General features: G+C 46.2%; 2 protein-coding genes and 1 long non-coding RNA gene across 19 annotated transcripts in view; 1 reads left to right on the top strand and 2 right to left on the bottom strand.

The window, feature by feature from the left end:
- Window positions 1-13713, bottom strand: part of NFU1 (NFU1 iron-sulfur cluster scaffold) — a 42588-nt gene extending 28875 nt beyond the window's left edge. Inside the window, exons 1-3 of one of the 7 annotated variants that reach the window (XM_002709823.5) lie at window positions 13561-13713; window positions 5151-5257; window positions 2223-2358 (exon numbers count right to left, since the gene is read on the bottom strand). In XM_002709823.5, the coding sequence (XP_002709869.1) occupies window positions 2223-2358; window positions 5151-5257; window positions 13561-13622 (305 nt within the window). In that variant the 5' untranslated portion in view covers window positions 13623-13713. Of the gene's footprint in view, window positions 1-2222; window positions 2359-5150; window positions 5258-13246 lie in introns of all 7 variants that reach the window. The other 6 variants (XM_070069011.1, XM_017340705.3, XM_070069012.1 and 3 more) reach the window with 6 other exon arrangements.
- LOC138848596 (uncharacterized) lies at window positions 13400-23392 on the top strand. Its single transcript, XR_011386600.1, has 2 exons — window positions 13400-14199; window positions 18759-23392. It is a non-coding gene; the product is annotated as an uncharacterized lncRNA (long non-coding RNA).
- The window catches only part of AAK1 (AP2 associated kinase 1), a 252751-nt gene continuing 246157 nt past the window's right edge, over window positions 20924-27517 (bottom strand). For all 11 annotated transcript variants that reach the window (XM_070068958.1, XM_070068961.1, XM_017340696.3 and 8 more), the window contains one exon: window positions 20924-27275. In XM_070068958.1, coding sequence (XP_069925059.1) covers window positions 26161-27275 — 1115 coding nt within the window. In that variant the 3' untranslated portion in view covers window positions 20924-26160. The remainder of the gene's footprint in view (window positions 27276-27517) is intronic.

Genomic DNA, 27517 nt, shown 5'->3' with positions numbered 1-27517 from the left:
GAATTCTTGAGGTAAACATTTCAAACAACACACGTAAAGCTAAGACGCCCCTCAACTACACTCTCAAATCCGACAACACTTGGTATGCATTCTTCTGGACCTTTTCATCAGTGCATTTGCTGCTTTGTGGTTTTTCTTTTTATACACCACTGCCACAGTGTACTCACTTCTGCAACCTGCTATCTGCACTTACCAGCATGTCTTAGGGGCCCTGCATTAACAGTATGTATGGATCTTCCTCATCCTCATTAACATCTGCAGACTATGGACAAAGTTTATCTAACTCCCTACTGAAGAATATTTAGGCTGTGTCCAATTTATTCCTATTACTAACCAGACCACCATGAATATTCCTGCACACACCTTGTATACATGTGCAAGTGTTCTAAGGTAGGGATTTTCAAGCCAGCTGTGAGTTCTGAAATCAATTATGCAGTGACCAAGATTTATTTAACAAAACAGAGCAGAATAACAACAAAAAAACAAAAGATGAAGAAAGGAAATATAATACATTACCTATTGTTAAGGGTAAAAAAGTATGAAAATTATAAAATCAAATATTTGTTTCTTATATATACACACACACACACACACATATCCCAGGCCATAATCTAGAAAATTTCTTATTGTGACTTATATAAAAAAAAAAGTATGAAAAATCAAGACCAAAAAAATTGCATGCTTAGGTCAAAGAAATGTACATTTAATTAGAAATTTGAAAAACTATTCCTTAGCTTAGTATATTTCTGGCTTCCCTAAATGAGACATATACAATAGCTATGTATACACACAGAAACAGTTATCTAAGCTTTATTTTCCAAATATTCTTGGCAATCAGTATTAGGTTTAGATTACCAGAAACTTTAACAGATGCTGACTGTCTATAATATTTCTTATTATAAAGAATTTATCCAGGCTGGCGCTGTGGTGTAGCAAGTAAAGCTGCTGCCTACAGTGGCGGCATCCTATATGGGTGCCAGTTCGAGTCCCGGCTGCTCCAGTTCCTATCCAGCTCTCTGCTATGGCCTGGGAAAGCAGTAGAAGATGGCCCAAGTCCTTGGGCCTCTGCACCCGTGTGGGAGAAGCTCCTGGCTTCAGATCAGCGCAGCTCTGACAGTTGCAGCCATATGGGGAATGAACCAGCGGATGAAACCCCTCCTTCTCTCTCTGCCTCTGCCTCTCTATAATCTGCCTTTCATACAAATAAATTAATTAAAGAAAAAAGAAGTTATCTAAATGTAAATTTTTTTTATTTGACAGGTAGAGTTAGTGAGAGAGAGAGACAGAGAGAAAGGTCTTCCTTCTGTTGGTTCACCCCCCAAATGGTCGCTACCGCTGGCGCTGCGCCGATCCGAAGCCAGGAGCCAGGTGCTTCCTCCTCGTCTTCCATGTGGGTGCAGGGGCCCAAGCACTTGGGCCATCCTCCACTGCCATCCCGGGCCACAGCAGAGAGCTGGACTGGAAGACAAGCAACCAGGACTAGAACCCGGTGCCTATATGGGATGCAGGTGCCGCAGGCGGAGGATTAACCAAGTGAGTCACAGCACTGGCCCCTAGCTGTAAATAAAAAGAGGTTCATTCTAACAATTTTCTAAGTTGTTTTTATCAATTCTGACATATATTTAAACAAGTCTTTAATGAATCAAAGAACTGTCCCCCACTGACTCATTTTAAAAAATCATGCTGGGGCCAGCACTGTGAAACAGAGGGTTAAGTGGCTGCCTACAACACCAGCATCTCATATGGGCACCAGTTGGAGTGCTAGCTGCTCCACTTCCAATCCAGCTCTCTGCTAATGTTCCTGGGAAAGCAGTGGAAGATGGCCCTTGCACCCACGTGGGAGACCTGGAAGAAGCTCCTGGATCCTGGCTCAGCCTGGCCCAGCTCCAGCTGCAGCCATTTGGGGAGTGAACCAACAAATGGAAGATCCTCTCTCTATAACCCTGACTTTCAAAATAAATAAATCTTTAAAAACAGTGTTTTAAATTTTAGAATGACTTGTCAATTTAATGGATTTTTTTTCCTTAAGTAAAAATACAGATTTTTATTTATTTATGCTATAGGACTCTCAAATATATCACTCTTCTTTACCTTGTACCTAAAAATAAAGTCAATTATTCTCTACACTAAAAAAATAAAGTATACATAAAAATGCAATAGCTTAACAAGGCTGTTACTCTCAAAATCAGTTATTTGGTAAATAAGATGAAAACAGTATATACCTAGCCAGAGGGGAGCGAAATGCTGAAGCTGGAGTGGGAAAATCCATGGTCCTTGTCTCAAGAACTGGTTTTCCTGGTATAAACTTTAAACTGTTGGGATTTGGGGTATCTTGTGTTTGAATAAACATGTGTCTCACTAAAAAGAAGAAGAAGAAAGAATGTTATTCCAGAATAAAATTGTAGTTAATAAGTTTATGGACTATGAAGTATTCATTTTCTTTTTTTTTTTTTTAGAAAGCTTTTATTTAGTGAATACAAATTTCATAGGTACAGCTTTAGGAATATAGTGGTTCTTCCCCCAGTACTTGCCTTCCCACCCCCACTCCCAGTCCCTCTCCTATCCCATTCTTCATTAAGATTTGTCTTTAATTAACTTTATATACAGAAGACCAACTCTATTCTAGATAAAGATTTCCACAAAGAAGTACTCATTTTCAAAGAAAGAAGAAGGAAGAAAAATTTGGAAAAAGATAATAAGGCTTTAATGCCCAATTGACATATCTAAGAATTTATAAAAACAAGAAAGAAACATACCAAAATATTTAGGATAACTACATGGATTGTATATTAGCACTCTGATTATTTAAGTAACTGTTACCCACAGATTCCATTAATCCCCTGCAGGTACACAACAAGGCACATTATCACCATTCAGGAGTCTTCTGTCTTATTTATATCCTTCTTGGGATTGTGGTGCCAATGGTTATTGTAACCATAATCATATGTCTTTATCACTACATTCTTAATATAGTAAAAGGCTATATTCTCTTCTTTCCAAAATGCCACCAATATTTTAAAGACAATAAAGCTAGCCACTTATAATAACAAATATTTATTATTGGCTTATTACATGCTAGCTACTTAACAATAACAAATATTTATTATTGGCTTATTACATGTCAAATACAGATGCAAGTATTTTAAATGTATTTCTGCCTTTAACAACCCTATAAAGGTACTATTATTTCCATTTAAAATTTTTATTTATTTATATTTTAAAGGCAAAGAGACAGAGAAGGAAAGCCTGAGACAGATAGAGATCTTCCATCTGCTGGTTCACTCCCAAAATGCCTACAACAGCCAAGCCTGAGCCAGACCCACTCCAGAAGCCTGGAACTCAGTCTGGGCATCACATGTGGACAACAGGGATCCAAGCATGTGGACCACAACCTGCTGCCTCCCAGCATACACATTAGCAGCAAGTTGGAATTAGGAACCAGAGATAGGGCTCACACTCAGACACTCTGTCATAGGACGGGGGTGTCCCAAGCAGCATCTTAACAGCTGTACCAAATGCCTACTCCCAGAGTAAACTAAATAGCTATTTAACAAAATCATTCCAATTATAATCTAAATCGGGTTTAATTAAATATTTCAAAAATGACCCCCAAGTCCACTGTCCAGAAAGATGTTCCTAAAAGTATCATGAGTTATGAGAAGATAGAGAGGCTGATATATAGTTTTTCTTATTATGTTTGGTAATAACTAATAGGTACCTCAAGGCAGGCATATGCTCCCCCAAAATATAGATTAATGATGATTAAAGTCAGTGTCAGCTAAATGAGTGGGTTTCCAATTTAAAAGTCCAGATGGCAATATATTTCAGTCCTACAAAATTTAAAAATTCAATAAAGTTGTTTTCTCCACTGAATTACTCAACATTTACAAGTAAACTCTTCTGTGACCCTGGGAGACACACAAGCCTACAGGCAAGCACTTGCCTCAGTCTCCAGAAAAGATAAAGTCTCCATCCTAATTCAGCTCATGCCCTGGGCCAGTCAGCCACCTTCCAGAGTATGGCCACAGGAAGATGTTCAAGGCATTGCTGAAACACTAGGCTGAATGCACATGCTTCGAGCTCCACCACCACACACAGGTGCACATTTACACACACACACAATCACTCTGTTCCCAAGCTTCCCTAACCACATTACAGTGGTTATGTTTCACATCATTTTCAGGGGCCAGTATTGTGGCGCTGGCATCACATTTGGGCACTGGATCGAGTCCCTGCTGCTCCTTTTCTGATACAGCTCTCTATTATGGCCTGGGAAAGCAGTGGAAGATGGCCCAAGTGCTTGGGGCCCTGTACCCACATGGGAGACCCAGAAGAATCTCCTGGCTCCTGGCTTAGGATCAATGCCGCTGTGGCCACTATGGCCATTTGGGGAGTGAGCCAACAGATGGAAGACCTTTCTCCCTGTGTGTGTGTGTCTGTCTCTCCCTCTGTCTGTAACTCTGCCTCTCAAATAAATCAATAACTCTTCTAAAAAAATCATTTTTGGGGCTGGCACTGTGGCATATGGTCCAAGTGTTTGGGCCCCTGCACCCACATGGGAGACTCGGAGGAGGCTCCTGGCTTCTGGCTTTGGATCGGCTCAGCTCCACATTGCCGCCAATTGGGGAGTAAACCAGCGGATGGAAGACCTCTCTCTCTCTCTCTGTCTCTCTCTGTGTAACTCTTTCAAATAAATCTTTAAAAAAAAAAAATCAGTAAGATCGTCAACAAAACCCTGGAAATTAATTTTGACCAAAAAAAGAAGAAAATCCTCCATTCTAAGATCTGGATGAAAACCAGAAATTTATTAATTTTAGGGGGTATTTGTATCAAAATAAGGAAAGCAATAGCTCAAAATACATGATTCTTTGAAACAAATCCTCTGTCAATTTTTTTATATTTTAATTTCAGAAATAAATTACTGAGCAACTCTTATCTTCCACAGCTATATTGTACAAGACCCTGAAATTTCACAGACCTACTGGACAACGTCGTCACAAATAATTGCAGTAAAATGTGGTGTTACAGTTTTAAAAGATACAAGTTTCTGAATAGAAAATTTACAAAGTCCCATTTTTTTTTGACCCACAAAATCCTAGCACAGCTCTGTTTCTGAAACACGATTTGCTCTAAAAGAGGTAAAAATTTACCTGTATTATTACATAAGGCTGCAGGCAATGGGAAAAGAGGTTTTCGGACAAATTGATGCAGAGGCTTTTTCTTAACGATGTATGGATTCATCATCACATGACAGAATCTACATTTAAAAACAATAAATGGCATTTTAAGAGATCTCATCTTTTAGTTACTACTGATCCCCAAAAAGACATATGTAAAATTTAAGCCTAACTAGCAATAAAAATAGTTATAGACCTGCTTTTCACTTTATATTAACATCTTTTCCACTTACCTAGGTAAGCAATATGTAAAATGAATTCAAAAACAGTTAGTGCTCAAATGGAAACTCATAGCCTTGATAATTGGGTCTACACAGGATAGTATTAACATTCAAATGCAAGAACAAATGCATCTACATTTATGATTTACAACCTATAGTCCCACACTCTTAGCTATGGATGAAGAATTCAAAGAACTTTTATTTCATCTTTAAAAAAATTTAAAACTAACAAATAGAAGCACATGGTTTAAAACTGATAAGGAAAGGATGTATATTACAGTGAAGTCTTCATGGTGCGGGGTGAATAGTAGTTAAGACACTGCTTGGGACACATGTATGTCATATCAGAGTACCTGGGTTTGAGTCCTGGCTCTGCTTCTGATTCCAGCTTCCTGCTAATGTGCACCTGGGAGACAGCAAATGATGGCTCAAGTCGGTGGATCCTTGCTACCCACAGGGAGACCCAGATTGAGATCTGGGCCCCTGGCCTCAGCACGGCCCAGCTGGCTATTTCGGACATTTTGGGGAGTAAAGCAGCAGATGGAAGAAAGTATTTCAATTCTTCAAAAAGTCTAATAGAAAGTGCACTTTTGCCCTCCCAACTGCTAGAGTAGTCAACAATCTTTACAAGCTTTGAGACTAGAAACATTAACCTCGTGTTCTTATTTCATTCTGCTAAGAAGCATTAACTGACTATTTTTCATGGTTTTGACAAATTAAAAACAAAAGGAGAAAAGAAAAGCAAATGTTGCCAGAAAAGGAAATAAAAAGAGAATTTAGTGGTGAAAAACTCTAGAACCCTGATGTAAAGTTGCTGTAAAAATCAGTTTAAAATGCTATCCTTTTTTTTTTATTTAACTTTTTTTAAGATTTTTTTTATTTAGTAAATATAAATTTCCAGAGTACAGTTTATGGATTACAATGGCTTCCCCCCCATAATTTCCCTCCCACTCGCACCCCTCCCATCTCCCGCTCCCTCTCCCCTTCCATTCACATCAAGATTCATTTTCAATTATTTATATACAGAAGATCAATTTAGTATATATTAAGTAAAGATTTCATCAGTTTGCACCCACACAGAACATAAAGTGTAAAATACTGTTTCAGTACTAGTTATAGCATTACTTCACATTGGACAACACATTAAGGACAGATCCCATATGAGAAGTAAGTACACAGTGACTCCTGTTGTTGACTTAACAATTTGACACTCTTGTTTATGGCATCAGTAATCTCCCTAGGCTCTAGTGATGAGTTGCCTAGGCTATGGAAGCCTTTTGAGTTCGCCGATTTCGATCTTATTCCGACAGGGTCATAGTCAAAGTGAAAGTTCTCTCCTCCCTTCAGAGAAAGGTACCTCCTTCTTTGATGGCCCTGTTCTTTCCACTGGGATCGCACTTGCAGAGATCTTTCATTTAGGTCTTTTTTTTTTCCCCCAGAGTGTCTTGGCTTTCCATGCCTAAAATACTCTCATGGGCTCTTCAGCCAGATCCGAATGCCTTAAGGGCTGATTCTGAGGCCAGAGTGCTATTTAGGACATCTGTCATTCTATGAGTCTGCTGTGTATCCCGCTTCCCATGATGGATCATTCTCTCCCTTTTTGATTCTATCAGTTAGTATTCACAGACACTAGTCTTGTTTGTGTGATCCCTCTGACTCTTAGACCTATCAGTGTGATCAATTGTGAACGGAAATTGATCACTTGGACTAGTGAGATGGCATTGGTACATGCCACCTCGATGGGATTGTATTGGAATCCCCTGGCACATTTCTAACTCCACCATTTGGGGCAAGTCTGATTGAGCATGTCCCAAATTGTACATCTCCTCCCTCTCTTATTCCCACTCTTATATTTAACAGGGTTCACTTTTCAGTTAAAATTTAAACACTTAAGAATAATTGTGTGTTAATTACAGAGTTCAACCAATAGTACTAGAACAAAAAAAATACTAAAATGGATAAAGTATTACATTGTACATCAACAGTCAGGACAAGAGCTGATCAAGTCACTGTTTCTCATAGTGTCCATTTCAACTTCAACAGGTCTCCCCTTTGGTGCTCAGTTGTCGCTAATCAGGGAGAATATATGATATTTGTCCCTTTGGGACTGGCTTAATTCACTTAGCATAATGTTTTCCAGATTCCTCCATCTTGTTGCAAATGACCGGATTTCATTGTTTTTGACTGCTGTATAGTATTCTATAGAGTACATGTCCCATAATTTCTTTATCCAGTCTACTGTTGATGGGCATTTGGGTTGGTTCCAGGTCTTAGCTATTGTGAATTAAGCTGCAATAAACATTAATGTGCAGACAGCTTTTTTGTTTGCCAATTTCATTTCCTTTGGGTAAATTCCAAGGAGTGGTATGGCTGGGTTGTATGGTAGGGTTATATTCAAGTTTCTGAGGAATCTCCAGACTGACTTCCATAGTGGCTTAACCAGTTTGCATTCCCACCAACAGTGGGTTAGTGTCCCTTTTTCCCCACAACTAAAGATTTATTTATCTATTTGTAAGGCCGAGTTACAAAGAGGCAGATGGGGGTGGAGGTCTTCCATCTGCTGATTCACTCCCCAAATGGCCGCAACGGCCAGAGCAGTGCTGATCGGAAGCCAGGAGCCAAGAGCTTCCTCTGGATCTCCTATGCGGGTGCAGGGGCCCAAGGACTTGAGCCATGCTCCACTGCCTTCCCAGGCCCCACCAGAGAGTTGGATTAGAAGTAGAGCAGCCGGGACTCCAACCAGTGCCCACATGGGATGCCGGCACTGCAGGCGGCAGCTTTATCTATTACGCAACAGCGCTGGCCCTTAACTTTACTTTTTTAATATATAGAGAGAAGGAGAGAGAGATTTTTCACTTGCTGGCTCATTCCCCAAATGCCTACAATTTTGGGCCAGGCTAAGCCAGGAGCCAGGAGCTTCTTCCTGATCTCTCATGGGGGTGCAGGAGCCTAAGTACTTGGGCCATCCTCTGCTGCCTTCGCAGGCGCATCAACAGGAAGCTAGACCAGATCAGAAGTGGAGTAGCATTGACACGAACCAGCACTCCAATATGGGATGCCAGCTTTGCAGGTGTCAGCTTAGCTCACTGCCTACAATGCCAGACCCAGCAATAATGTTTTAAACTGGGGCCAGTACTGTGGTGTAGATTAAGCCTCTGCATACAGTGCCGGCATTCCATATGGGCACCAGTTTGTGTCCCTGCTGCTCTATTTCTAATCTGATACAGCTCCCTGCTAACGTGACTGCGAAGGCCCTAGTGCTTGGATCCCTGCCACCCACATGGGAAACTGGGAGGGAACTGCCAGCTCCTGGCTTCCTGGGCCATTGTGGCCATTTGAGGAGTGAACCAGCAGACCAAGGATCTCTCCTTCATTCTGCCTTTCAAATAAGTACACAGATCTTTAAAATATATATATATATATTAATATCCACTATGACTGACATTTTACAAAAGCCACAGAAAAATTTTAAGCACACGAGTCACTTTTGTGAGCATACACATAAGTACTTCTTAAAATCTTTACTTATTTGACAGAGCGGAAGAAAGAGTCAGAGAGAGAGAGAGTTCCCAACCACTGGTTTGTCGCTCCCCCTCTTCGCGGAGGAGCAACACTGAACCCTGCGCTGTTCTTTCGTCTGCTCGGCCCTCCCCGGGTTTGCTGCTGGTTCTTCCCGGGTTGGCTACTATCCCTTCCACCTCCGTGGAAGGGCAGTTCCCCCTGGCCACATTCCCCACTTCCGCAGGGGAGCGGCACACCGCCGGCCGGCTTTCTTGGGGGGCTGCACAGGTGTTCCTTCAGCTAGATGTTCCCCTTAGATGTTCCTGGTGCATGCCGTCTCTCTCCTCCTTTATAGTCCTCCTCCGCCAATCCTAACTCGGCTGCCCACACGCCGAGTACGCTGCTCTCCAATCAGGAGCAAGTCCTACAGTTTATTGGTTGAACTGGAGGCAGCTGTGTGGAAGCTGTTTACTTCTCTCCCAGCGCCATATTGTGGGAGAGCAGATGCATAGAATAAGTCTTAATTCCAGTAACTCAGTCTAGTCCGGGCTGCTCCCCACAGATCCCCCTTTCTTTTTATTTTTTGGCGTTGATACGCGCCTGTCTTCGGTGTCCCGCGGCACACACTCTGCTCTACTTGCTAGAGTTGCCACAGGCTCTTACAAGTCCTATCCATCAGGCAAACCGAATCCGGGCCCTCTCTTCGCCATGTTGTGAGGAGGTTTTTAGGCGCTGATGCGTGCCTGTGTTCGGTGCCCTGCAGCGCATGCTTTGCTCTGCCTGCAGGGGCTTACAAGCCCTAACAATCAGGCAAACCGAATCCAAGCCTTCTCATTGCCATATTTTGGGGGAGACTTATTAGTGTTGGTTCGTGCCTATCTTCGGTGACCTGCAGCTCATACTCTGGTCGAGCTGCTTGCTGGTGCTTACCGCCTTAATCAGGCAGACCGAATCCAAGCCTCCTAATTGCTGTATTGTGGGGAGGCCTTACTGATGTTAATTCGTGCCTGTCTTCGGTGACCTGCGGCGCATAAGCTGCTAGCCGCCCGTAGGTGCTCATCGCCTCACTTAATCAGGCAGACCGAATCCAAGCCTTCTAATTGTTGTATTGTAGGGAGGCCTTTCTATTTCTCTATTTCTCTATCTCCGCGCATTCCTATTTCTCCCATTTTACTTCTGTCTGCCAACATTCCCATTTCTCTCACTTTATTTCTAAACTTCTATTTTTCTTATCCCTGCAGCTTCCCGCTGCCCGCCCCGAGGCTGCTTCTCGGCTCTGAGCCGCTTCAGCCTCTCTCATCTGCACGGCTCGGCTTTGCGCGGCTTGGCTTCGCGCGCTCCGCGGTCTCCACGCCTTTCGCGTCTGCACCACGGCCTCGCGCCAGCCCCGTTCCCTATCTATTCACGCCCCGTGCTCTCTCTGCACGCGGCGGCTTCCGCGAGTAACACAGCGTAGCTTACGTGTCCGCCACTAGCATTCAATCTAAGTTCCCCGGGCTAGCCTGGCGAATTCAACCCAGCATACGTCTCCGCCCCACGGTTTGGCTTCCCGTCCTTTGCTCCCCGGGCTAATCAGACGGATCCCAATCTGGCTTACGTTTCAGCTTCTGGTTTCAACTTTTCGCCCCCTATTCCCGGGCTAACTTGAGAACCCCAAAGTGGCTTTCGTATCCGCCTCGGCCTGCCCCCCGTGGCTTCAATTTCCCTAACATTTTTCTCTACCCGGTATGTTTCCCTAAGCTTTCTTCCAACAATACTCCTCCCTCATTTCTCCTGGCCTCTCCCCACAGTCCGCATCCGAGTCTGTTTGTTCTAGCTTTCACTTTCGCTTTCGACCTTAGAGATTTCTCCCAGCTTCCCCCCGTAGTCCGTATCTGAGTCTATGCCTAGGCTTTCAATAGCTTCTTCCGGCACCTTTTTCGTCCGGCTTTTCCCTAGGCTGTTTGCTAGTCTCTCTCTCCAGTAATTTCCCACTTCTTCCCGGTCTTTCCCTCCTAGGTTTCCTATCCGTCCTAGGTTTCCTATCCGAGTCACGGCACCATTATGTCGCTCCCCCTCTTCGTGGAGGAACGACACTAAACCCTGCCTAGGCTTCATATCCGAGTCACGGCACCATTATGTCGCTCCCCCTCTTCGCGGAGGAGCAACACTGAACCCTGCGCTGTTCTTTCGTCTGCTCGGCCCTCCCCGGGTTTGCTGCTGGTTCTTCCCGGGTTGGCTACTATCCCTTCCACCTCCGTGGAAGGGCAGTTCCCCCTGGCCACATTCCCCACTTCCGCAGGGGAGCGGCACACCGCCGGCCGGCTTTCTTGGGGGGCTGCACAGGTGTTCCTTCAGCTAGATGTTCCCCTTAGATGTTCCTGGTGCATGCCGTCTCTCTCCTCCTTTATAGTCCTCCTCCGCCAATCCTAACTCGGCTGCCCACACGCCGAGTACGCTGCTCTCCAATCAGGAGCAAGTCCTACAGTTTATTGGTTGAACTGGAGGCAGCTGTGTGGAAGCTGTTTACTTCTCTCCCAGCGCCATATTGTGGGAGAGCAGATGCATAGAATAAGTCTTAATTCCAGTAACTCAGTCTAGTCCGGGCTGCTCCCCACACTGGTTCAATACTCAAAATGCCTGCACTACTGGCCTGGAAGGGGCTGGCTGAAGAAAAAATGTGGAATTCAATCCAAGACCCAAGTGAGTGTCAGGAACCCAATTTCTTTTATTAATTAATTTATCTATTTATTTATTTTTTGTTTATTTGATAGGTAGAGTTATAGACAGTGAGAGGGAGAGACAGAGAGAAAGGTCCTCCTTCCGTTGGTTCAACCCCAAATGCCTGCTACAGCCAGAGCTACACCGATCTGAAGCCAGGAGCTTCCTCCTGGCCTCCCATGCGGGTGCAGGGGCCCAAGCACTTGGGCCATCCTCCACTGCCTTCCAGGGCCACAGCAGAGAGCTGGACTGGAAGAGGAGCAACCAGGACTAGAACCCTGCGCCCATATGGGATGCCAGCGCCACAGGCGGAGGATTAACCAAGTGAGCCACGGCGCCAGCCCCAAGGAACCCAATTTCTTGAGCCATCACTGCTGCCTCCAGGCGTTTGCATTAGTAGGAAGTCAAGAGTTGCTGGTGGGCATCAAACCCAAGTCACTGATATGGGATGCAGGCATCCCAACCACTAGGTCAAACACCTATAATAACCTCAAAACACACACACTTCTCTATTATAGGCAGGAAGTGATGATCAGGCTACATCACTTTTTTTTTTTTTTCCACAAAAACAGAATACTGTTTGTCACAAAGGAAGAATAAGTACCACTTAAGTGGAATGCAGATTACCTAAAAATTTTACCTACTTTTAGTAATCTTTAAATGAGATTTATAAGCAAAAGGCACTGTGGTACCATAACCATAGAAAGTTTCCTAGATGTTGCTGGAGAGACTAAAGGACTGGCACTGAGGAGTCACAACAGAGAAAGCATCAGTGACATCATGGAAACAACACTGGAGGGGAATTACGGACTCTGCGAGGCCTCCCTCCCTCCCTCTAGAGAGCTGGCCACAGCTAGGTAGGACACGACTTTAAATCACACGACTCTACGACAGCACTCTTTGTTTTCTCATTTGTCGTTTTGTTTTGTTTTGGTTTTTTACTAGATTGCAAGCTCATTAAGGAAGAGAATATCTTCCTGTGTTCGCAGGTACTAGCACTCCGCCTCAGTTCCTCACAGCTGCCTCTTAAAGGCTGGGATGACAGCTCCTGTGATCCGTGTGCCAGCGCCAGGTCTTGCAGTCACAGTCAGCAACGGTAGCTGCTACCGTTATCACTCTGTGCAACCGCTGGTTGAAACGCCCTGAATGCACTCGCGAAGTCTCTCTGGGCATACTCTGGAACTTGGAAACACACGGGAAGACCAGTATTCCTGCCCCTTCACCCACGGAGAAGGCAGCAGAGTGCCTACATAAGCACATTCTGACAGAGAGAAGTTGGAAGTTTTTTAGAAAACCGAGTAAAATTAGTCAAGGAAGACACCTACTGACGCATCTGAAGGGCAGACAGGGTAACCCACAGAATTCCCGCAGCTAAGAAACGCATTGAAACGTCAAGAGCAGCGTTAGCACCGGTCAAGAGGCCAAACTCCCTGTTTTTCTCTTGAAGTAAAAATCACGACCGGACACCCACACATGTCCTCTAACTGATGCTGACCGGCGTCTTCAGGAAGCAAAACTCCTAAAGGGACCAGAGAAAGGGGAACACAAAGGAACGGCGTGGGCTTAGGGGAGAGGGGACTCGGAGCTGCAACCCTTGCAAACTAAGCTGCGTGGCTCTGGACAGTCACGCCTCTCTCTGGGCCTCACCGGGAAAGTGAGGAATGAGACCAGGTGTGTTCTTTTTGATGCGACATTCTGATTTCGTGTCCACACCCGGGCTCCGCGGGCTCCCGAGCGCAGGCAGTCGGCCACAGGTCTGAGCCCGAGGCGAAGCGCGGCGCCGTCCCACCGACAGCCGTGCCCCTCACGACCAAACCCCCACTTGCGGCGACGGGGGGAGGCGCCATCAGATGCACCCCGTCCCCGCTCCCCCACCTTGAGAGACGACCGGCGAGGCGGCGACCGCTCGGCGGGATAGGTCCGGAGGCACGCCTCCTCCGAGTTCCCGGCCCATCACCTACCGACTGCGAAGCCCCGCGGCAGCAGCCGCAGCTCCCCAACCCCGCCTGGCCGCCGCCGCCATCTTAGTCCAGGAGTGCGCAGGCGTGGACAGGCCTCACCCCTTCGCAACGGGGCAGAAGCCGTGCGCAGGCGCGGGCCAGCCGAGAGCTGGGCGAGCACTGGGACGAGCGCACCCTACAGGCCTTCGGTGGCGCTGCTGCGAGTGAGCAAGGCTGGCGTGGACCGGGAGGTTTGCAACCAAAGCCAGCCTCCAGCGTGAGCCTGAACAAGGGTGGGGAGCTCTTTGCTCGGCTTGCGCAGGCGCCTTCCGTGAACCTGTACGCTCTCCGCACGTGTGTGCAGATGCTTACTTTACTTTCTTCTACCTGGGTTCTTCGCTGGGCTTGTCCTGCTGACGGAGCGCCGTTTTCCACCTCCAAACTGCCCCATACCCTCTTGAGCAGCCTGCTCGCTCTCCGCATCCGGCTCAGTGATTGCTCCCCAAGACTCCCGTAGCATCTCTGAAGAGTTCTTGCCTTGCCCCTGCCTTCCTCCCCTGGGGCGGACGCAGGCCTGGGCGTTAATCCTGTAGGCTGCGCTTGCCCCTCCTGGACTAACCCGCACAGAGGACACACCTACCGCACTGCTGCCCTTCTCTGGTAAGCGTGAATATTTACTACTTTCCAAAGTAGAGTACAAAAGCCCGTGAACCACTCTTCTAGAACCTTCCTGGGATACTCAGTTATTTTCTAGGACAGTGGTTCCTAGACTGGGGACTGGGACGCGCTGTAAATGCTCATTTTCAGGAATCACCTTAGACCTCCTGACTCAGAATCTTTCTGTATAGGGGGGCCCGCGATCTGTTTTAATAAGCCCTCCTGGTGACCGATGCAGACGAAACGGTGAGAACCGCTGCTCTGAAAGAAGGAACAGGTGGATGCCACACCCCGGACAACGCCAGCGCTTCTAGGGTCCAGAGACGCATGGGAGAGGCTGAGGCTCTGAGGCCTGCGGCTGGCCTGGGCCTGGACCCCGAGTGTGCTGTGTCCTCCCAGTGCTGCGGGCATGACTGCCTCGCATCGCCGTCTTCCCGCTTAGTCCTCTACTCAGCACAAGCCTTCCCCTCTGCTCTGGACCCTGAATCAAGTGTAAAACCGGGCTCTTCCAGTCAGGATTCCGCCCTGGTTAGAGAACAGTCTTTCCTGCCTTCAGCTTCCCTTCTTGAGATTTCTTCTCGAGGAAAATCCTGCCTCGCCCCCCATCCCCTCCATCCCCTTTTTCTTCATTCAGAGCCAACAGGCACGGAGAGTCGTGTGCGGTGTTGGGCTCTAGTTTATCACCTCCTTCCCCTCTAACCACCGAAGTCAGGCTTCTGTGTCCTGACGGTCCCAGTGTCAGAGGAGAAAAATCACAGCCATTGAGCTTGCAGATCTTAACTGGCTTTATTTTCAATTCTAGAATTGGGCTCTCTGCTTCATCAGTTAGGATGAGTGTTCTGGTGCCCTGAGGACAGGAGGTTGGTCTTACAGACAGAAACAGGCAGAAGAGAGCTGGAACAAAAACTGTTTCAAAAACTGTCTGCGGCGCTGGCGCTGTGGCGTGGTGGCTGGAGCCGACACCTGCAGTGCTGGCATCCCGTGTGGGTGCCAGTTCCAGTCTCAGCTGCTCCACTTCCGATCCAGCTCTGCTGTGGCCTGGAGGGCGGTGGAGAATGGCCCGGGTCCTTGGGCTCGTGCGCCCGCATGAGAGACCCGGAGGAGGCTCCTGGCTTCTGGCTCTTGGCTTTGGATTGGCGCAGCTGTGGCCATTGCGGCCCTCTGGGGGGCGAACCAGAGGATGGAGGACCTCTCTCTCTCTCTCTCTGCCTTTCCTTCTCTCTCTGTGTAACTCTGACTTTCAAATAAATCATAAAAAAAAAAAAAAGGCTGCACCAAAGTAAACTTAGCTTTAGATCTGATTCTCCATGGACTTTTTCAAATACCTGGGTACATTGAGCATTTTTTTTTTTTTTGACAGAGTTAGTGAGAAAGAGAGAGACAGAGAGAAAGGTCTTCCTTCCGTTGGTTCACCCCCAAAAGGAGCTAGGTACTTCCTTTTGGTCTCCCATGTGGGTGCAGGGGCTCAAGCACTTGGGTCATCCCCCACTGCCCTCCTGGGCCGCAGCAGAGAGCTGGACTAGAAGAGGAGCAACCAGGACTAGAACCCGGTGCCCATATGGGATGCCGGCACCAAAGGTGGAAGATTAACCAAGTGAGCCACGGCGCCAGCCCCCGTCGAGAGCATTTTTATAATGAAACTTTGAGGGAGGAAAGCATTCATTGATTACATTGAACTTCCATTGGCTGTAGGTAAGAGGGGCCGGATGATGGGAACTGGGGCAGGTTTTGGGATAAGAGGACAGAGAACAGGACAGAGGCCTTGGTGGTAGCAGTGGTGGCCACGGACTTACTGAGCTGGCCACAGCCTGTCCAAATGTGTATATTTACCTCTGTTTGCTGAAGGGATCCAGAACATACCACAGTGAATGCTTTTTTTTCTCCCTGAACTCCCTTTATCCACCTAAAAACAGAGCCTCCCCAAAAGAATCCAGCTGTCCTACATCCTCTCCCTAGAAGTTTCACAAGCGGGAAGACTCTGGTCACTGGCTATAAGTCAGTGCCAGGGTAAGAAATAGGGGCCAGTACTTGGTCCAGTGGTTACGTCCCTGCCTGGGGCACCGGCATCCCATATCAGAGTGCCTGGGCTCCAGGCCCAGCTACTCCACTTCCAATGCAGCTTCCTGCTAATGCACACCCTGGGAGGGAGCAGGTGGTTCAAGTAGTTGAGTCCATGTTGCTCCCAACCCCAGTTCTTTGGTTCACTTGCAATTAGTAATTGACAGGAGGAGGCTAGTGGGCAACCCAGACAAGGATTACTGGGGCAGCTGCACGGGTGCTTTTATGGGGTTGGGAGTCCTGGCAGTTTCCCTTTGGCACCTGGCACTTCGAACTGCACCCAGCCTGCAGTTCTGCCTTGTCCCTCTGAGACTGTGCCATTTTGCTTTGCACCCAGCTCGGTGTTCTGCACAGGTGCTATTGGATGTTTGCACACATGCACCTTCCCAGGAAGGTCACATATGGATCATGTCAGGCTGCTCTGGGCATGCAGCAGGTGGCAGGCATCCCAAACAGGGCGGGAGGAGGTCTTTTGCAGTTAGGGTCCAGACTGTTAGCTCCTTCCTCCTGATTGGCTTGGGTCCGGAGATGGATATTTGTCAGGTTGGAAAAGGCTTAGTTTAGTGCGTCCTGTTCTATCCTGTCTGCCAACCATGTGAGAGACCCGAGGGGAATTCCAAGCTCCTGGCTTTAGCTTGGCCAGCCCCAGCAGTTGTGGGCATTTAGGGAGTGAACCAGTAGATGGAAGATGTCGTGTCTCTCTCTCTCTTTCTGCTTTTCAAATATAATGCAAATAAATAAATACAAATTTAAAAAAGGAATTACCTAAACATTCTCACAAAAACTATCACACATCCCATCTCTTCTAAGGCCTGCTGAGCTTTCTCAAAAGTCATTTGTTTCCCCATTGTTGCCCTTCTTCTTCTCCCCTCCTTTATTGAGTTAAACCTTACTTTTTCTTTTAAGATTTATTTTATTTGAAAGAGAGAGAGACTTTTTTTTAAAGATTCATTTATCCATTTGAAAGGCAAAGTTACAGAGAGAAAGAGGGAGTTGGGGAGAGGTAGAGAAAGCAGTCCTCAATTCGCTGGTTCACTCCCCAAAAGGCCGCAACAGCTGGAGCTGGGCCAATCTGAAGCCAAGTGCCAGGAGGTTTCTCCGGGTCCCACACGTGGGTACTGGGGCCCAAGTACTCAAGCCATCTGCCACTGCCCTCCCAGGAGCAGTGGCAGGAAGCTAGATGGGAAGTGAAGCAGCTGGGACCTGAACCGGTGCCTATATGTGATGCCAGAGCTGCAGGCAATGGCTTCGCCTGCTACACCACATCACTGGCCCTGATGGAGAGAGGCCTTTTGTCTGCTGGCCACAACAGCCAGGGCTGGGCCAGTCCAAAGCCAGGAGCCAGGAACTCCATCCAAGTCTCCTGTGTGGGTGCAGGGGCCCAAGCACTTGGGGCCACCTTCTGTTGCTTTCCCAGGCACGTCAGCAGGGAGCTGGATCAGAAGCAGAGCAGCCAGCTGGCATCGCTGAAGGTGCTTTAATCTGCTGGGCCATGATGCTGGCCCCAACAAACACTTTCTGACCATCTCCCTGGCCATATTTTCCTGTGAGCTTTCGTGTGTGTATATGACTAGGAATCTTACTAATCTTTTGCCAGTTTAACTCACAGCGCCCAGCTGCAACCCTAAGAAAGTAGAGCAGCTCTTCTGTCCTCCCATAGAAGAAGTGTCTTCCTTCCCCAGGGCACCCCTCCACCTGTGCTCTCCACCCACCCACCACAGCCCACCCACTGCCACTCTCCTACTGATGTCTTCTTACGTTACTAGGGCACTCCCTATCCCCATAAGGAACCAACACTAACTAAACTCCACCGTCTGCTTGGATCTCACTATTGTCCCACACATGCTCTATTCTGCCCCCGCATCCCATCTGAGATACATGGTTTCACGGGAGTTGACACTTCTCGGACTTTCCTTGCCTGTGATGACCTGACAGTTTTGAGGCGCGCTGGTCAGATATTTTGTAGAATGCCCCATCAATAGGACATTTGTCTGGTGTTATTCTCTCGGTTAGTCTGGGGCTTGGGGTTTTGGAAGGGTGTCTACAGAGGTAAAGTGCTTCTCATCCCATCCTATCCAGGGCACATGCTGTCAGCATGTGTGTGCTTGTTAACAAGTGTCAGCATGTTAGCCTTGACCGTCTGTGAGGTGGTGTTAGGTGTTTCTGTTGCAGTTACTCCCCCACCCCCTTTTTGTATGATACCCTTCGAAAGCCAAGCCCACATTGGAGGTGTGTGGAATGATGCCCCACTTCATTAGTGGGGAACCTTTCCAAATTAATAGAAATTCTCTGTGACATTTGTCTTTCTTCCCATTTATCCAATAATTTTTATAGCAGTGTGGGCTCACAGATGTGTACTTTATACTTTGGGTGATAACTTAATACTACGGTACTTACTTTTTTGCTCAGATTGTTCCAGCTTTGACCACTGGAAGTTCTTTTCGGTTGGTTCTTGCTGGCAATACAAGATGTTCCTGGTTCATCATTTGTATTTCCTGCTGTAGGGCTGGGCCACACTGAAGTCAGGAGCCAGGAGCTTCATGCAAGTCTCCCAGGTGGGTGCAGGGGCCCAGGCATTTATGTCATCCTCCCCTGCTTTCCCAGGTGCGTTAGCAGGGAGCTGTATGAGAAGCGGAGTAGCCAGGACCTGAACTGGCACCCATATGGGATGCTGGCACTGCAGATGGCAGCTTTATCCACTATGCCATAGTGTTGGCCCACAATTTTTAATATTTGTATTTTTTAAAAAAGATTTTATTTATTTATTTATTTGAGATGTAGAGTTCCAGACAGTGAGAGGGAGCAATAGAAAGGTCTTCCATCCACTGCTTCATTCCCCAAGTGGCTGCAATGGCCAGAGCTGAGCTGATCTAAAGCGAGGAGCCAGGAACATTTTCTGGGTCTCCCACATGGGTGCAGGGGCCCAAGTGCTTGGGCCATCTTTGAATGCTTTCCTAGGCCACAGCAGAGCTGGATCAGAAGAGGAGCAGCTGGGACTAGAACTGGCACCCATATGGGATGCCAGCACCACAGGCATCCCATACCTTCCGCACCACAGTTCTGGCCCCAATATTTGTGTTTATTCAACTCTTTACTTTCAATTCTTATGGAAAAGTTACCCTTAAATTTGGCAAATTTTAGATTATTCAAGGTCATTGGTCCTTATATAAAATGGAATCACCCTTTTGTTTTTTTAAGACTTCTGTATTTATTTTGAAAGTTGTTTTAGCGAGAGAGAGGGAGGGAGAGACCTTCCATCTGCTGGTTCACTCCCCAAATAACCTCAATGGCTAGGGATGGGCCAGCCCAAAGCCAGGAGCCAGGAGCTTCTTCTGTGTCTCCCATGCAGGTTCTGGGGCCCAAACACTTGGGCCACCCTCTGCTGTCTTCCTGGACACATTAGCAGGGAGCTGGATCAGAAGTGGAGCAGGTGGGACTCAAAACAGTGCCCATATGGGATGCTGGCACTGAAGGTGGGGGCTTAGCTTTCTATGACACAGCTCTGGCCCCTGTATTTCATTTTACTCTATTAACTATGATCAGTTCTCCTCCTATAACCTAGTTTCTCTACAGTGTGTCTCCTTGGGATCAAAATGTCCTACTCAAAAACAGAGGACTTGGGAGATCTGGTAGGATTACTAGTTTCACCATATCTGACTGAGAATTCCATTATTGAGCTATGACCTTCATCTTCAAAGTTCAGCACTAGAGACCTGGACTGCATTCTGGGTCTGTAGACTAAATTTAAACAAAACAGGTTGAAGGATTACTTGGTCTCCTTCCATGTAAACTGACATGCTAAGCCAATCCCTCTAGATTTTTTTACCCCAAAAAAAGGAAAGATGAACTCAAGGACAAAACACTTAACAGGAAAGGAGAAGAGAGCTTTTCTCGAAATCGAGAGCAGACAGAAATCATCTTGTTCATGGTTTTTCCTTGGTTCCTTCCACATGGATCTCTGTTAGAGGAAAATATAAGGACACTTCTCCCTGGCTGGTTTCTTCACCAACCAGCCTCATGGGCAAAAGCCACAGAAAGGTGAATACAAACAGAGCATGCATGGGAGCTGCAACACCCAACTTCCGTGCGCCTGTGCAGAACACAGGGCTAGCCAGCACAGGCGCGCTGCACCCTCAGAAGGCTCTGCCAGACTCGGAAAAGGCTATCCCCGGAACTTCTGCAGAGCCACAGACAGACTGCATTTTTGATTCATGCTAACTTGAATTAGAAAAAGTGTAACAACTTCATATTATAAAACGAAGATTTAGATCTTAAATACATTTTCAGAAAATGTAGGGCAACTTTAGTTTTACTCATGCACAATCCCTGGATCTTTTCAGCACCCCAAATCATAAGGTCGATTCCTTACTATACAGGCAAATACCACTGTGTTATCTTCTCATATTTGGAGAGGAAACAGGCAGGCAGATTCTCCCTCTCTCCCTCTCTGTCTCTCTGTCTCTCTGTCTCTCTCTCTCTCTCACACACACACACACATTATGGGTCTTTTTTAAAATCTGGGGTTCATTTATTCCTAAGATTTCCTTCTTTATGTTGATGGTGGGCTCTCTCCAGTCATTGTGAAACTGTATTACTAGACTTTCTACTAAGTGACAGTCACCTATGGGCCCCTTCCATCCTAGATGTAAGAAATAAAACACAGTGTAAATGGTTTGATTAGGTCCATTTTAATAAAGTATACAGGAGTTTACAACTCAAACAATGCATAAAAACTATCAGAGACATAAGATAGATCACACCAAGAGTGCAATAACATGAATCCCACAGTCTGCAAAGAAGAGGTATTGCAAGAACTAAGATTGACTTTGCAAATGTTTTCCCCTTCCTTTCCCTCGTTCACAGCCCTTGAGATTGTTTTATACACTATTGTTTTCTGAGGCCTGAAGACCTCAATACTCCTTATGGCTGGGTAGACCTCCTTACTCAGTCAACTCCAGTAACAGTCAGCAGAGGGAGGTCACTTTTATCTACATGGAATGAGCATGGTCTTGGTTTCTGTCTGCTAACAAATGATGTTGAACATTTCCTCATTCAAAGTAACATCTTGCAAGCCTTGTGGTATTCTGGTCACTACTGCCCTGCCAATGACACTGATGAGCCCTTAGCACATGCCCTCCTGAGTTTCATCCGCACTCCCCAGAGAGAAGCTAAGCAATGGCATATTTCCCCCACCTTTACTGAGAATAACTCCCGTTCTAACTGAAACATTTTGGCAAAGGGAACAGAATTTGTTCACGCCAAATACCTACTGTCACTTCTCAGTATTCTTTGGATGCCTTTATTAGGAGGGCTTGAATTAACACCATGGAACAAAGCATAAGGCTGCATGTGCCATACACACACACACACACACATACACACACACTCCATTCATATCCCTCAAACAGGAATCTTTGGTTGACTTAAGAAAATACAATTGACTTGCCATTTCAGAGTGAAAAGGCTGCATTTTCTCTGATCCCCAAGTCTAACCCACCCGACTTTAAATGACATTGGGAAAAACCATTTCTGCAATTTGTTCCCAAGGGTAATCAAATAGACCCTTTTAGCATGTACATATAGCTCCATCACAATGCAAGTAACAGTGACTCGTTTCAAGAACACCATTACTATAAACTCAAAACTGTGTCACACATACTTCAAAGATTCCTGGGCTGTAACTCAGACTAAAGTCATAGAATTACAAGTTCTGAGAACACTGAACTAAGTCATGTGGCTAACATTTAGCCATTTTTACCAGCTACAGTCCCTTCTCATGTGAACTTCCTTGCATTCTGAAGCACTCTGAGGCTGTGTAAGATGGAGGTGGAGAGCTGCTCTGGGTTAGGGGGTCTCTCCACAGTAAGGCCGGGGTCCTGTCAACCTTCCTTCATCCTTTCTATAAGAAATGGGGAAGGTGGGCCGCTTCATTTTTACTTGGTGAGATTGTCACTGGCTAGGCTAAAACTATATGAAACTGTTTAAAAACAGCAAGGGAGGCAAATGAAAATGAACGTGATCGTTCAGCTGTATAGTCAAAAGAGGAAGGCAGGCAAGCCAGGAAGACTTCCAGGCATGGAGTGAAACAGTGACCAACCAGATTCTACCTATTTGCAAGCTTCTTGATCTCTTCTTTTCCTTTAGTGAAGTTTTCAGTAACATGTGTCCAAATATTCTGCTGGTTTAAAAACCACCTACAAGTATTGGTTGACAAAGGCAATGGAAAACGAAGAGTTTAAATTACACAATTCCATTTAAAATCTTCCATGTCTACTCCTTGGAAGTTGAGAACTCAGAGGGCAGCTCTAGACATCAACAGGGTGCTCCTGACTTCTCAGAGGCTAAGGTCTTTCCTGAGACTCTCCATCATTTAGGCTCCAAATTTCTCAAGTTAAAACTGCATCTGTGTGACCAGCAGCCATTTCAAAGTTAATTTGTATGCATGCCACAATTTCAATTCGAAAGACACAGTAGAGAACAGCATCTTTCTTTATTAAAGGGAGCCAAGTGACCCTGTTTAAGGTCATATCCTTGTTAGGGAGTGCATTCTATCTCACCCATCTCTAATTTCCTGTGATAAAATTTCCTACTTAACATAAGGCATACATATTATTTGATCTCACACATATATCTTGATTATTTTTCTTTATGGAAGAAAACACAAGATTTCTATTATCAGACCACACTGGTGATTATACTTAAATCTGCAGTTTTATGGATCAGTGAAATAAATGTATATCAAATAGCTGACACTGAAAATACCCGCAACTCTAATATGCACTAAATGAATAACGGGCCAGTGAGGTATCAGTGTCTGTCTTGGAAGTGTAGAGAAATCTTGGTTGCCAGGGAAGCTCAGACATAACATGAGCTAGTAAACACATACATACCAGCTTACACATTCCTCTTAACAGTAAGTGGGCCCAAAATGAAGTATGGTTTCTGATCTACATTCCCTTAGGTGCTCGTCAGCATCTGTGTCAGCATCAAATTTTGCTCATTTTCTTTTTCAGAAACATTATTTTAACCAGCTGCTCCACAAGGTCTGCCTCCATTCCAATTTCTAATCTAACCAAGGTTTTGGACCCAAGGGCTGTATGTAAGGCCACGAAACTGGCCAAAAATCCCCCTCCCCCCCCACATAAAAGAATTTCATTAACCCGCTAGTGCCTGTGAGTCAGTTAACATGCATTCTTTGAGAGTTCATCAATACATGATGTGGCTCCAAGCTTTACATTCAAATATATTCTGGCTCATTGCTTTCCACTGAAATGAAAAGTCCCAAGTTCCTGTATTGCCCATCAAATGTGTAAACCAGGTAACACATAACACAAAGGAAAACAAGAAAGTGTGGTGCTTTGTGGATTATATATTTTCTTTTTCTCCTCAGCGTTAGCTTGCTGCAGTGTAATTGCTGGAAACATGCATGTGCTACTAATCCACAGCACCTGGAGCATTCCTGGCATCCCTTACAGTGAAATTACGCGGATTTCAAGATTCGGGATGACCTCTGGCAATTACGTTTTACCATTAAACTATGCACTTACCCTGCGTGATCTCAAGATGTTCAGGAGCAAGGGAATAAAGCCTTGCTGCAGTACAAATCTGCAGAACTCACTGCTCATTAGCTACTAATGAATGCACTCCACAAGTCAACATTTTCCCATGCATCACTGAGTAAGAAAGAGGCAGAAGTAATTTGTGTGCATTTACATTCATTTCTCTATTTGGGGAAGGTATGCAGAGTCTCCACCCCTCCCAGACCACCAGGGAGAATTTAAAGAGCATTATAAACCCATGCTTGACATTTACTCAGCTGCATAATGAAGTCATGACTTTATTCTGATTTGTATGTTGAGAATTAAAAATGGCCACTTGATTAGGAGAGATTGATAAAATAAACAAAAGAAAAGCATTTTCCAGGGCTGTTATCAAGGTAATCTGAGTCTTTGACAATGAATTAGAATGAGTTCCCACCTTTAAGAGTTTTTGATTTCTGATGAGAAGTCTCCTTAAATTATTTCTATCTCTTGATAAAGACCATGGGAAGAGTTGGGGAGGAGGGATTTCCATGTACCTCAGCCAAAAACATTCATACAAAGGAAAGACAATTTGTATCCACAGTTACAGAGAAAAATCAGAAATTAGGAGAAAGCAAACTCTTAGAATGTGTGTTTAGCATCCACCAAACTGAAAGCCACAAGTTTCTGGAACAGCTGAGACCTAAATTGGAGGGCCATTGCTGGTAGCTCTGAAACACTGCCAGTTGTTTAGCCATCTTGCAAGCTGGACATTTGAAATAGGTGGGGACTAACTACAAAGAAAAAGTGCTGAGAAGTAGTTGCTCCCACTCTACTGCCAACATCCTTAACTTCAGTGAGCATCATGCACATTTAGGCTTAATTCATTCCAATAATTCCTGCGTCATTAACCCAGTTGGTTAAGCAACTCTGAACTTCTCCAGTGAATGGAGAATCACTAGTATTTACTAGAAGTCACAGAAGCTTTCAAGTTGGAACTTGATACAGCCACTCTTTCCATTAAGTTTTTTCCTCAGCAGAAATCTTCCCATTGAGATGTGGATTTTATGTTAAGGCACTAAAAATGAAAGGGTATGAAAAAAAAGCTAGGAATGGGTCAGATCTTCCAGATAGAAAAGACACTTTCAAAGGCATAAGTCAGTCACCTGTCTGACCTACTTTAACATCATTCTCCCAGACATTATTTAGATGTCTCAAGATTTACATTTCCTCAAGAGGCAGTAAAGAAAGATGGCAAGGATTTGGAAAGAAAAAGAAAAACCAAAACCCTGGCAAACCTACTCTGCAACCACCGTCTCATGAAAATGAATTCCACACGGATGGCACTGAGTCCAGATACCCAGTGGCTGGAACAGCAACAAGGTGCTCTTTGCTATCCTTGTAAGAGGAAAATGGAAAGGGGTAATCAATGTTTCAAAACTAGATAAATGGAATTTGTTAACAGCAAAGAGCAAATTCTGGAGAAAACGTCCCCTGTGAAACTTCAGTTCCAGCAGGATGTCTGTGTACCTTCCTGTGTACTCCGTTTTGCCATGAGAAACCACATGTACATAAAAACAGGGCTCAAGTCAGCGAGGCCAGCGGACAAATGCCAGTAAATGAGTACTTTGATTGTGGAGGTAGCATGGTGGGAAAGGAGTTACCTAAAGGAAAAAAGCTCCCTGGGCACACGTGCACACCCCCACACATCTGGCAGTCACACGAACTTCCAAAGCGTGGGGGTGGGGAAGGCCCTGCCCACAGGACTAGCCGCCAGATGGCCCCGTTCGCACGTTTCCTATAGGAGAGGAGCAGGTGCACATTGCACAGCTACAGACACTCACGCACACAGGCTCAGCAGCAGGACACCCTTCCAGGGCTGCTGCTTCTACAGGAATGATTAGTAGCTGCAGGATTACACTTCCTCTTGATAGGCAGGATTTTTCTCTCTCTCTTCTTTCCAGAAATTTCCTTCCCGAAAGGAGTAAATCAGGTCCGAGAGGGACTCTTGCTTCTTCAATGAACAGGATTCGAATAGGAGCTGCAGGAAGTGAAAGAAGCAGTATGACCCCTTTGGGGGGTGGGGTGCAGTTTTCTGGATTTCAACAGTTTCTGGGCAGGAAAAAAAAAGAAGCAGAGTTCTGAGTTGAGGTGGAAGGCCTCCACTCACGAAGGAGATGGAAGTCCCGAGAGTCCAGAAATCAAAACAGACAACAGAAATGAGCATAACTTAAAGGGGTTCAACTGAGCACCACTGCAGCTGGGCTTGTGGACTGAAGCAGTTCTGCTGTGACGCAGGGAATAAAGTTTACACTTGATGATTCCTCCTTGGGAAGGCTCAGCTGGGAGTGGGGTGGAAGCAGAGGCTAAGGCGCAGGTCCTGCCCCTAAGGTTTCGGCTTGCCTGCTTTTGAAGGGAAGGGTGCTAAAGCAAAAGGATCAGCAGCTGGCAGCTCCGTAGTCCTGGAGGAGAGGGAGGTGATGGAAACAGAGCCAGCTATCGACTGCTTGTTGGTTTGTGAAACAATTTTATAGGCAGCAATGGGCTGGGCTTCTGGACTGGGCTCATCTTCTGGGCTGTAGTGACGGGAATATTTGGATAAGGACTGGGGGCGGAATGGTTTGCCAGCCACGGGGCCTGAGACAGCTTCTTTCTGGGGCTGAGGTCCTTTGTTCCGGTCACTAGGGTGGGAGGAGCCCCTGGGAGTGAGGCTGTCAAGCTGGTCTGGTGCTTGCACAGAATGGGAGGAAAGGTTAGCTCCTTGCACAAACCCAGCCATGGGATATTGAGCTCGGACAGGGGTGTACACTGCTTTGTCGAGGCCTGAGAGCACAGGGACATCGGCCGGCTGGCCAAGGAGACTGGCCTGGGCAGGCAGCTCCTGGGAGATGCTCTGGACAGCTGGCAACTCCTCCATGCTCTTCTTCTTCGTAAAGGGAGCTCTCAAGAACACGTCCGCCTCCTCTGGCTGGGAAGGAGCCACACTGCCCTTTGAGATGAATGGGGCTTTGGAGAAAATGTCCATATCTTCAGGTGGGACCCTTGAGCTCCTGAAGGGCGCAGTGGCAAAGACATCTGGCTCCCCAAGACCATCAGCAGCCGGCTGTGGGAGGACTTGGAACTGGTTCTTTCTTCCACCTTGCACCACCTTAGCCTGCTCGGTAGCGACTTCCGGTGGAGAGAATGGACCGGCCCCGCCCAGTTTCCCTTGGGGAGGCTTGCAGTTCTCATCCTCCTCTTCAGACTCCAGGAGTAAAGGTCGAGACCCACTGCAGTCCAGCATGTCTCCCTCCAGGTCCGTCCCTTCCTCCTCACTGCTGTGGAACGAGCTGTTGCTGGAAGGGCCGTCCCTGGCCAAGTAGTCAGACTCTAAGTTGTTCTGAGACTTTGTGCCAGACACTTTGGAGGGCTCTGGATACAAGGGAAGGCCTTTAACACCCGTGGATTCTTTAAAGTGCTCTACAGTTATGGCAGGACAGGGATGGGGATCTCTCTGGAGACCTAGAAAAGCATAAAAAAGCAGAATTAATGTGTAGGTCAGTTTAACTCTTCTTGGAACATATAATGGTCAACCCGCGGCAAAAACATTGTGGGACCAAATAATACATGTTGAAAATGGAGAAAGAAAAAACAGAAACATAAAAGTCAGGCAGGAAAATTGCACACAGACTGGAACACAACCAACCACTGTCTCACATTCTGAAACATGAAAGGCACAATGTGTGGGAAAGGAGATGGAGGTG

This window comes from Oryctolagus cuniculus, chromosome 2 (genome assembly GCF_964237555.1).
Source record: "Oryctolagus cuniculus chromosome 2, mOryCun1.1, whole genome shotgun sequence".
Lineage (NCBI taxonomy): Eukaryota > Metazoa > Chordata > Mammalia > Lagomorpha > Leporidae > Oryctolagus > Oryctolagus cuniculus.
The sequence above is the reverse complement of the archived record's forward strand: the minus strand, read 5'-3'. Positions and strand labels throughout refer to the sequence as shown.